We start from the raw sequence: 12,282 nt of genomic DNA, 5'->3' as shown, positions 1-12,282 counted from the left end.
TAACATTCACTGATTTTTGGCTTTTACTGTAACATATACTTGACAGATACTTGAATGTCACTGCTACTGTATATAAATACAAGGAGTGTGTTAAGTGACATGTTCTTCTCTTTAGTAAACAATTTGTTACCAACAACCAAACAAATAACTGTTTACCTTTATTAGATATTATCTTGCCAACGCTACTGCTTCAAAAATACTAATAAAGCTTATTGGTTTCAGGAAATGTGGAAAACGCAAGAACTGCTGAGCAATACCATACTGGATTATGAAGTCGGTCCCAGCTTCGTCCATTTGGATTTTATTTTTGCTAAAAACGCCACGTTCTTGCTTTACGAGCCCACCCTGAAACTTTTTAAAGATTTCGATGCTGGAAAAATCCCACCCAGAATATTACGCAAAAGAAATGTTTAGATTTCCTAATAAATTTTATTAAACAAAATGAGTTTTCTATTACACCTTGCAGTACAAGTTATGCTTGATTTATTGCATATTATCATTGAGAAAAAATAATAATAATGATGATATTAAATGTCGTTATTAAGAATTATTGTAATACAATAATTAAGTATAGAATTACATAGAGAAAGAAAAAAAAGTATACTATAATTATTATAATTACCATACCTAAATAAGAATAATACCCTAAAAGAATTCAAAAATAAAGATGTTTAATATTGATACTTCTTCTTTTTCTTTACGTGCCGTCTCTTTCGTGGAGGTTGGCAATCACATTGGCAAAATCTTTACGATTCTTGGCTTTCCTTATGAGTTCTTCAAAAGTTAGGTGAGTCCAGTTTCTGATGTTTCTCAACCAAGATAGTTTCTTCCTGCCGAGACCTCTCTTTCCTTCAATCTTACCCTTAACTATCAATTGTAAGACGTGGTATTTTTCATTTCTCAATATATGCCCTAAGTATGATGTTTTCCTTATTTTTATTATATTGAGCAATTCTCTTTCTCTGCCTATTCTGTTGTAGACTTCGGTAGTTGTGATATGGACTGTCCATGGAATTTTAAGCATTCTTCCATATATCCATGTTTCGAACGATTCGAGGCGATTCATCTCTTGAACTTGTCTCTGCTCCGTATAATAGGATTGACCAAACATAACACTTAACGAGCCTAGTTCTCAACTCAAGGTCCAATCTGAGTTCCTGGAAGACGTCCTTCATTTTTAAAAATGCATTTCTCGCTTGTTCTATTCTGGTTTTTATTTCCACGTCGTTGTTCAAGGTGTTAACTATCCAGGACCCCAAATATTTAAACTTGTAGACCTGTTCTAAGATATTGCCCTCTATTTTAATAGGAATTGGTACATTTTGGTTCTTTCCAAATACCATGACTTTAGTTTTAGAAGAATCGATCTTCATCCCGTATTTCTTACAGGAGCTTTCAAGTCGTTCCACTAAACTCTGGAGACCAGTATCATAATCGGCAATAAGAACTGTGTCATCGGCAAATCTAATGACTTCGCCGTTAATGACTTCGCCGTTGACTTTAATACCGCAATCTGTTGAAGAGAAAGCTTCCCGAAAAATCGCCTCAAAATAAACATTAAATAACGAAGGAGACAGCACACATCCCTGTCTTACTCCTCTCTGTATATTGACTGGATTGGAATTGTCATTTTCAACTTTCATGTGGGCTGTTTGTTTCCAATATATATTTTTCAGAAGTGTTACATCTTTGCTGTCAACTCCCAACTCATACAACATTTCGATAAGTCTCGTATGTTTGAATCTACGAAACGCAAATACATTGGTTTTTGTTGGTCTGTACACTTCTGCGCCATCAATTGTAAATAGAATAAGACCTCTCGTGTTCCCAATCCACTCTTAAACCCAAACTGTTCATAGCCGCTTTCTTGCTCACACTTCTTATAAATTCTGTTATGTATTATTTTAAGTAATACTTTCAGTGCGTGACTCATTAAACTAATAAGTCTGTAGTCACTGAGATGTCGAACTGATGGTTTTTTCGGGAGCGGTACAAAAGTTAATATTGATACACTCAATATAAATGTTGATGGGTAATTGATAAGATAACAACAATTCATAACAAAGTCAAAGAAAGTTGTTGAATAGTTGCTCCAATAAAACAAAAGTGCTATACAACTAAAACTTTACATTATTGTTCATTCAATAACTATTGCTTTATATCTCTTCGAAAGACTGTTAGTGATTTAATTGTAAACAAGTTTGTTGTTTATTTGTTACAAAGTTATTAATTGTTATAAAGTGTGAAGCAAAAAAGGTATGAAGTATTACAGGGGTGGATACATGAATTTATCTTAAGGGGAGCCCGGAATACATTTCAGGGGGGGCAAATAAAAGGTAATGTAGAATATGCTTTTTAGAGCGCCATTTTAACCCAGAAGCCTAGTATTCAACCCAATTTATAGATTTTAGTATATATATATATATATATATATATATATATATATATATATATATATATATATATATATATATATATATATATATATATATATATATATATATATATATATATATATATATATATATATATATATATATATATATATATATATATATATATATATATATATATATATATATATATATATATATATATATATATATATATATATATATATATATATATATATATATATATATATATATTATAGACTGTATCCGCCACTGTGAAGTAAGGTTGGAAAGTCGTTAAGCTATGCTTTGACATGGTTGTAGTATTGGATTTTACAGAAAAATTATAAAGGGGCTATTGAGGTAAAATTAATTTTTATTTTATAAAAATTAATAGGTAAAAATTAATGTTTACCTATTTTAAGTTGTTTATTTATTATATTATTATGTTTATTAAAATCAAAGAAAAAATAGCCGATATATTACTAACCTTTACTAATTATTAACACTACTGTCTTCTCCAGTATTAATACCGTATAATTGAAAAAAAGACGTTTAGTTGGCTTGGAAATGACAATCTCCCTATAATTGTACATATTATAAATTGATAGCGATCTTCATTTCATAGCCATGGCTGACGGTTTTTTTATGGTATTTTACCAAGAAAATTCTTCTTTTAAAGATAATGGTCAATAATAAAAGGTAAAAAGGCCAATGTAGTATATGTATGTGCACCTTAATTTTGGGGATCTAAGAACTCCATCAAACATACCCTTTTTTCCTATTTTCATCTCTTGTAATTCTGTGGTCTGGGTTAACGCCCATGTTTACGAGACATATTTGTTTTCTAAAAAACATCCTGTTACTGACATTAGGTCTATCTTTGCTTAGCGCCCTAGCCTTAATAATTAAAATTCATACATACAGTAGACTAAATAACTGCTTTAAAAAGAACACTGCAATTACCATGACCAACTTTAGTACAAAATGATATTAATCAGGCTAAGATACATACTAAATAATTCCTAGGGCAACTTTGAGATAGTGCCAAAATTGTTCCGGAAAGATAATTTTTTAGAAGCAAATATATTTTTCTCCCAGTGACAATAAAAAAACGTTTTTCTAGGTAAAATATGATAAAAGTGTTAGATATACTAACTAGTTTTTCACAGAACTTCACAGTTTTGTTTGTAGCGTAAAAAGTATACATAATTCGTAAAATATACGCCTATTTGTAGTTGACTTTTTGAAATGTTAATAAACATGCAGTGTTCAATGCATTATGTGTTTAATAACCCTTTAATAGTAGTAAAGATAACTTTATTTTTGAAAATGACAGATCATACATTTACACAATCTGAAAATGTGAGGAATGTACCAATACAGATCGGGAAGGATTAGCAACTCATTGAAACTGAAATTATATAAAAATACGATCCTGCTTGGGCTGCTACAATCCTGCTTTATCTTGCTTCAAATCCCAACCCAGCCACACCTACCAATTTTGAGCTATAGTTACTTTTATTTTGGTTGCTGACTACCCAGTTGGCAACACATGAGAAGAAGGATCGCTTTGAAATGGTTCAAAATATGGATGGGCTTGTCGCATCGTCTAGCGCCTCCGCGTGAGTGAGTCCAATGAGGGAAAAATCTCCGGAGAGAGTGTCCTGGTGCGATTAGATGCCACGTTCGACCGCGACTGTGGCGGATTCGCTCCGATATGCGACACATTCCGAAATCCGAAGGAATAAGATGCCCGGAAGAAAATGCAGTTCGATCCGGAAGTTCGGGGTATTGTGGTGTGTACTAGTTCAGCTTTGTAAAAACTCTTCAAAATTTCTTCGAATACTATGCGCGATTTTCGTAAAAATCTTTTTAATTAAGTAAATTTTGTTAAATTAGTTTAGTGAAATTCTAATTTGGTATGAAAGTTTTGGGGTTGTTTCAATACCTATCATTCTTTATGTTTCTTTTGTGACACTGAATCCGAATAATAAGAAGTTTTGGGGTATTATATCTCTATACAATGAAAAATAACACAAAAAATGTTCTACAAATTCAATTTTAACATATTTTTAAATTCCTTGCTTTGTTAAAATATTCCACAGGGTGTTTCAAACTTTCACCAAAATATCAACATGTCGTTTTCCCTCGTATAACTGACATAGGAAACTTTCATTTTTAATTTAGGAAAAGATAATAAAAAGTCAAATAATGTAGCTACAAATTACTTAAAGAATCATCAAAATCGGCCCATTAGAACAAAATATATTAAACATTAAAAAACATCAGAGTTTTAAAGTGCCCGTTTTTCATGCCGGTGAGTGTATTATTCTCGTTCAATACCTTTGCTAAATTTGTTTTCTTTGATTTTTAACTCAATGGCCATAATAAAAAAGTATATATTTTGTTTTTTTTAGTGTAGAGTTTAACGTAAGTATTTTAAAGGTCATACTGTCATATTCTTGAAAAAAAACTACAGCGAACTAATTACAATGATAGACAAATATAATGTAGGTATATAATTTGGTATGAAAGTTTTGGGGTTGTTTCAATGCCTATCATTCTTAATGTTTTTTTTGTGACACTGAATCCGAATCTGAAGTGTTCTAGCAAAATTTTGTGACGGAACATTAAAAAAAGTTTAAGAAGTTTTGAGGTATTATATACTCTGTTTTTTTTTCTCAGGTAAGATTTCGACAGACGATGACAGAAGAAAAGCAGATGACGTCCCAAACCAATCTATTTATTTTACTAAAAAAAGTTTCTAATAATTTTTAAGTTAACTACGGATGGGTTTAAATATAAATCCGTCATGCGTCGTCTCTTGTTGTTTTTAACCAGTTTTATTGGTTTATTTAAAAAATGACAGACGTATTTCAATTTTATTGGTTTGACGGAACGATGAACGACAAACGGACGCCGCACAATGGATCGAAGCATAAGAAGATAGGGACATTGGCTGTTTTTGAAGAGTTCCAAATTTAAATATTTTTTTACATATTTGTGTTAAAGAGATATTCTAGTCTTGTAAAACATATACAGTATGTCTGTTTGTTATTTACTTATTGAGCATATGAGCACCATTTGAAGTAAATTGAAAAATCATTCAAATTGGTAGATAAAGAGTCTTACATTTAATTGTAATTTTAAAATGGATGTAAAAGATATTCGTTTGTTATATATAACGACTTATTAGAAGCGTTCTTGGGCTATAGTATTCGATTGAACTCATTTGTTTTTTATTTATGTCATTAAGACTTAAAAATATAAAGTTTTCTTGAATTACAAAAAAATGTAAGCGGATGTAAGTGGAGATATTACGTGCAATGTAAAGAGCCACCTTTACTAGCACATACTATAAAAAAATTGGCTGCCCCAAAGTGCCACTGCAAAAAATATAATGTTTTTAATGGAAAAATCCTTGAATTTATGCAATGCACGCACAGTGCACCATCAAACAATTTGTAATTTGCCGATATAGGTAATTATATTCGTCGAAGAACATTGGAGTGAGACTGAATTACACTACAATACATAAGGCATATAGGTTGAAAGGCCCAGAAATGCTTTCGTTTTGGTATTCGGTATTCGGCAATTGAATTGGTATTCGGCAATTTGTCGAGTTTGCCGTGGACGCGCATCACGCGTTGCTTTGCAGAATATATTTGCAATTTTATTTTAGATTTAGGGAGAAATGGGTTTGATAGTCGATGATGTTAAACAGGGATGGGGCACAACTAACGATGGAAACACTGCGAGAAGATTTTTCCGAAACTTCGAAAAGTCATAACAAATTACAGGAAACGATGAATTGATTGCTGAAAAGACTATATACATTACTCCAAGTTTTGGTTTCAGGAAAAAAAAATAAATGCCGAAAAGTTTAATAAATTTGCAAAAAAGATATTTGTATTGTGCAGAAGAGTTAACCTTTATAGATGGTATTACATGCCATCTTCTCTACACAAAATTTTGATACACGGAGCAAAACTCATCAGCAATTTTTGGTTTCCGATAGGGCATCTGTCTGAAGAGGCCTCAGAGTCTAGGAATAAATACTTTCGGAAATATAGAGAATGCCGTTCAAGAAGGTCTAACAGAACTTTTGCAAATGAAGACACTTTACATAATCTTTTGTTGTCTTCCGATCCATATATAACTGATATGCGTAGCTGTGATAAAATTCATAGCGATTTAACAGAGAAAGCATATCTCTTTTGTTATAATATTTTTGTTTTCTTTTTTATTTAGAGATTAGTTCTTTTGTGAGTCACCCTGTATATTTTGTTAACTATTTGGTACAAAAGGCCATATTATTTAGGATTTAACAGAGAAAGTAATTTCTCATATGTTATAATGTTTGTTTTTCTTTTTTGTTTATAGATTAGCTTCTTTTTGTAAGACACCCTGTATATTTTTAAAATATCTGGTACAAAAGCCATATTAATTTAGATTTAACAGAGAAAGCAATTTCTTTTTTGTTATAATATTTTTGTTTTCTTTTTTGTTTAGATATTAGTTTTTTTTTGAGACACCCTGTATATTTTGTAAACTATATGGTACAAAATGTCATATTAATTTAGATTTTTATTGTATTTATTGAAGTCGTACATAAAAAACAGTAAAATAAAAGTATTAATTTCGAAATACGTCAATGTCCCTATTTTCCTATGCTTCGATCCATTGTGCGCCGATGCGTATGAACTCGCCTTTAGATTTTTGACGCTTGTCAAAGTCTTGCCAAATTAAAGGTTATAATTTCTGTGGTTATAATTTTGTGACAACTTCTGTCAAATACCCTGCGTTTTGGAAGATGATGCATTTTGATTCGTGTTATTACGTGTGTTTTGTGTCTTTTGAAGTGAAGTAGAGGAAAAATCGAGTGAAAAATAACTGTAGAACCCAGAGCACAGTTTATGGTTAATACTCGCTGCCCAGGCAGAAAGTCTTATACAGCCACCAAAGCAGCCACCAATAAATTTACTATCAACTCTGCTATCAATAAAGTTCGTATACCATCTCGTCGTAGATAAGTGAATCTCGAATATGGTAGAAGGATCATACTAAACACATACTAAAAACTGGAGTAGCTGTAAAATATCGACATCACACGATAGATAAATAATGGAGGTAGGATTTTAGTACTGCAGAAAAATAATGTCAAAAGGTACTGGTTTAAAAAAATTAAGATTAAAGTTAATTAATCAACCTGTGAGGTATAAAATTTGGTAAGTGTTATTATTAATAAAATTGTTTTATTGATGTTGTTTTATTTATTGCTGCGGAATATTACAAATTTGTATTTGTACATAAGTTATATTGATAAATATAATCATAAATGCGGGAAGTTTTATAAAGCTTGAAAGTAAGAAATAGTTCTTTTTATATTTCTTGGTATGTGGTGTCTTGTTTTTGTTTGTTTTGTATTAACACATACCGTTTTTTATTTAATAAAATAACTCGATTACATTTTTTAATCAGTTTTTTTCACAATATTTTGAAGTTACTTGTCAGTCAAATTTTAAATACATATATTAATTTCCTGCTATGCGTTCCAGTTGTACCAACTTATTTCTTTGTAAAATAAAATAAACTACTTTGAAATTAAAATGACAGACACATCTATCACTGTCAAGGATCTTCTCGTTGGACAGACTATATCTCTATGCAATGAAAAATAACACAAAAAATGTTCTACAAATTTAATTTTAACATAATATTTTATCAATTTGTACAAAAATAATATTTTCCATACACTGCAAACTTTCAGAGGGTAAAAAATTATTTAAAGAAATTGAAATGACAACAACAACAAATCTTCAAAAAATAATACTATAATAAATAATGTCTATAACGTTTTGTTAGAATCACTACTCAAAAAATGCCTCAATATTCTGCTACTAAAAAAGAAATTTAAAAATTAAAAAGAAAATTGGCGCCAGGAGGCGCGTAATATAGCCACCCATACTGAAATAGGTTAATATCTCGAAAACTGCGACTTTGACTGATTTTGATGGTATTACAAATTTTGTTGCAAATATTATTCCTAATCTTAATTTGAAAACCGCGTTTTGCTAGCTACTGTAATTTTGAAGTTACGATATTTTAAAATTTTTAACCCTCTCCCATACCCCCTTACCAACCCCCCAACCCCACCAAAAACTAAGGGCCAGGTTCTCGGATGCCACAGTATGTTTGTACCAAATTTGGTTAAAATCGGTTCAGTTGTTTTTGAGTTATCGTGTAACAGACAGACAGACAGACAGACAGACAGACAGACACCATGAAAATATTTTGTATTTAGGTCATTTATGACCCAAATAACTCATTTTGAGTGAAATTAAAAAAACTTTTTTTTTGCCGATCTTAATAGCTTACCATACCTATTGGTATGGTCGGCTAAATATAATTTTTGTAAAGTTAGAGATTTTAACTAGAACTATAGCCTGTCAATGCCTTTTTACTGGTAAAACAAATTTGTCTCGAAATTTTTCTAAGCAACAAAAGAAAACTTTTCAAGAGGTATATAGGCTGGTCCGAATTGTATTCAGGAAACTTTGGTAAGTACCCCATAATCTGCATATAAAAATAAGTAAATAAGTTTGTATACATTCATGTCCAAAAATGCTTCGTTTTGAAGATGCAGGATGTAGAAGTTTCCTGTTTATTTCGATTTATCCAAATAGTTTCTGAACTAATTGTCGACATTTGGATCAAAATTTGTGTCTAATTGCCTATTTTGACATGAAAATTTTGAATTCGATGCCAATATGACTACTACTTACTACTGGTAGGGGGCGCTGACTATATTTTTAACTGGTTTGAAGAATAATACTTTTCATTCCTATGTGTGGTGTCTTGGACCACGTGATTCCAACTTTACTGAGGCTGAGTAAAACACAGTTTGAAATTTGATACTTTTATTTCAACGCTCAGAGAAAGAATGAATTTACAATGTCGTACCATCAGTACCTTATGCCTGCGCATACATCTACCGGAAACGGATGGTGTGCTATATATTATTTTACATATGGTAAAGGCGGAATATTTAAATATTATTTTTATAACAATACTACAATACCCTCCTCTTAAAAATTTTTTTTTTTACAAGAAAAATATATCTACTCTCTTTTAATCAATTTGTATTTAAACTTAAGCAATAACTGTTTAAACTTAGTGGCGTTTGAATCAAGTATTATACAACTAACAACTTAATATCTATATAACCTAATCCAATAATCAATAATAACTCCTTTGGCATTAAAAAAATTAACTACATTTAAACCAAATTTTAACATTTCCTAAAATCACAAATGCTCTAACTATTCTGCTCAGATCCAAATCTAATAACAGGTTTTATAATCCTTCTTGGTCTTTTATTTTCGGGAAAAACAATTTCATTTTTCTTTAAATTATTACTGTCATTATTAATTGATGAACACTCTGGTTGTTCCTCACTTAACTTGTTTTCTAATTCTACCCTATTATTATTAACACCATTATCTATATTTACACTTTGTACATTAAATTTTGGACTAATTTCTAAATTAGGCTGATTGGTACAAACACTAGAATTTATTTGAGTTGGAATTTTAGATTCATTAAAATGTAGAGTATATTTTTTTAATTGATTAGTGTGCCTCTTCCAAAGTTTTTCCAATTCTGGTATTTTTACCAAATAAGTCCTAATTCCCAATTTTTTTGTTATAACTCCTTTAATAAAAGTTGGTTTGTCGACATATTTATAATTCTTGACTAACACAGTTTCATTTACATCAAAATTTACTTCTTTATTTGGCTTACTATTTTTTATTTGATTACTTTGAGCATGTTCTACCCTTTTACTTAATACATTTCTATCTATGTTCTCTTTAAAACCAATGTATTATCAGTGGGTAAAAGAGTAGATAACCTCGTCCTTAAATTTCTACCTAACATTAAAGTCGCAGGACTCACCCCTTCAGTTGTACAATGTGGGAGTGACCCTATAATCTAAGAGGAACCTGCATAACACTACATTAGTATTTTCCGAGTTTGAGACTAAAGCCTTTTTAAGAGCTGACTTTACAGTTTTAACAGCATTCTCTGCTGCTCCATTAGATGCTGGGCAGTAAGGGGGGACTCGTTACATGTTGATGTTATTTTTTGCCAAAAAGTTTTCGAATTCATCTGATACTAGCTGTCTGCCATTGTCTGAAACTAAAGTAATTGGCAAACCAAAAGTAGCAAAAACTCTTCTAAGAGCTTGTATAGTTAATGTAGAAGTAATACTAGACATTTCGAAAACTTCCAGCCATTTTGAATAAGCGTCAAGTATTACAAGATAATTTTTTCTTCTAAAATCAAAAAAATCTATATGAATGCGCTCCCAAGGTGCTTTTGGCCAAGGCCATGGAGATATTTGCGACTTTGGAGCATTATTTGAATGCAAAACACATGCGTCACATTTTTTTGTTAAATTTTCAATTTCAACATCTAAATTTGGAAACCAAACATACCCTCTAGCTAAACTTTTCATCTTAACAGCTCCCATATGTGATTTATGTAACTCTTGTAATACTTGCTGCCGCATAGAACTTGGAATAACAATTCTATGATTCCATATTATACAATTCTGAATTACATCAAATTCAAATCTTTTAGCAAAATATGCCTTTAACGAAATATCATTCACTTTTTTAGGCCATCCTTTTTTAATAAAATAAATGACTTTTTTAAGAATTTTGTCAGAGGCTGTTTCCTTTTGTAAAATTTCAAAATTTAAATAAAAATCTGTATTTTTTGATAAAAAATAACAGTAGTCTATATCAATATTGTCATCATTAAATAAATCACTATCTTTACTTGATGGCATACGGGATAACCAGTCTGCATTATTTTTGTTGCTTTTTACGTATGCAATTTCATAATTGTACCCTGATAATATTACTGCCCACCGCCTTAGCCTATTTGCCGTAAATTGCGGTATGCTCTTGTGCTCACCTAGAAACGACTGTAACTCCTCAACATTTTTTGGTGGCATAGCATTATCGATAGCTGATATTTTTTCTTTTGAAGGGTGTAAACCCTCTTCGTCTATAATAAACCCTAAATATTCAATGCTTTTTTGAAAAAAAGTACACTTTTCAAAATTAACCTTTAACCCTGCATTTTGCAAAACTTTAACAACATTTCTTAAATTTTCTAAATGACTTTTTTTATAAATATTATTTTTATAACAATACTACACTATGTAAAACTACTGAGTGAAAAAATATACATTTTTGACTTTTTTTCATAAAAAAACTCCTCTTGGTAATTGCTACGAGTAACCGTTCTCAAGATATTTATAATATAAATTATCAATAGTTGTCATCATTGACAAAAAATAAACTGAAAAATGTTTACTAGATAGTTATTTGTCTGATATAGGTAATAAATTTGGAAACTTTTATTTTTTTTATTAGTCAAGTAGGAGTTATTATTATAAATCTAAATCAAATTTCAGATGTCATAAAACTTCCGGACACGAATTTTCATCCAAATATCGACTTTAGTTCGGTTAGTTTTAGTAAAAAAACTTACAGCCATCGAGTACTCTCGCCAGTTCCAACCATCTATCCTGCCACAACAACAAAACAGACGACACATATTCACAAACTTCTAATTTCCATTATTTCTGAAACATGTTAAAATCGTGAATCACCGAAAAGATCTACATCAAATTTTGTCGCGGACATCACATGTAATACAACAAGGATTATTTTCTTAGCGATTACCATTTTTCAAATGGTTCATAATCTCTACGGGCATGTTGGATCGTTTAGCACCTCCACGTGACTGACTTCAATCGGGGAAAACCCTCCAGAGCGGATGAGTGTCTTGGTGCGATTGGATTAGGGTTTCT

The 12,282-nt window shown here is 30.8% G+C and overlaps 1 protein-coding gene across 2 annotated transcripts in view; it reads left to right on the top strand.

Annotated features, from left to right (window-relative positions):
• The window catches only part of LOC115889489 (lipase 3-like), a 37,280-nt gene that overhangs the window by 13,897 nt on the left and 11,101 nt on the right, over positions 1 to 12,282 (top strand). The window contains exon 7 of one of the 2 annotated variants that reach the window (XM_030909494.1): positions 223 to 446. The exons of the other annotated variant lie outside the window; for it this stretch is intronic. Coding sequence (XP_030765354.1) covers positions 223 to 414 — 192 coding nt within the window. The 3' untranslated portion in view covers positions 415 to 446. Of the gene's footprint in view, positions 1 to 222; positions 447 to 12,282 lie in introns of those variants that run through there. 2 annotated transcript variants of the gene reach the window in all.

Source organism: Sitophilus oryzae, unplaced genomic scaffold (genome assembly GCF_002938485.1).
Source record: "Sitophilus oryzae breed Bouriz unplaced genomic scaffold, Soryzae_2.0 scaffold_815_pilon_pilon, whole genome shotgun sequence".
In the NCBI taxonomy this organism is placed as follows: Eukaryota; Metazoa; Arthropoda; class Insecta; order Coleoptera; family Curculionidae; genus Sitophilus; species Sitophilus oryzae.
This window is presented reverse-complemented; position numbering and strand designations above follow the sequence as displayed.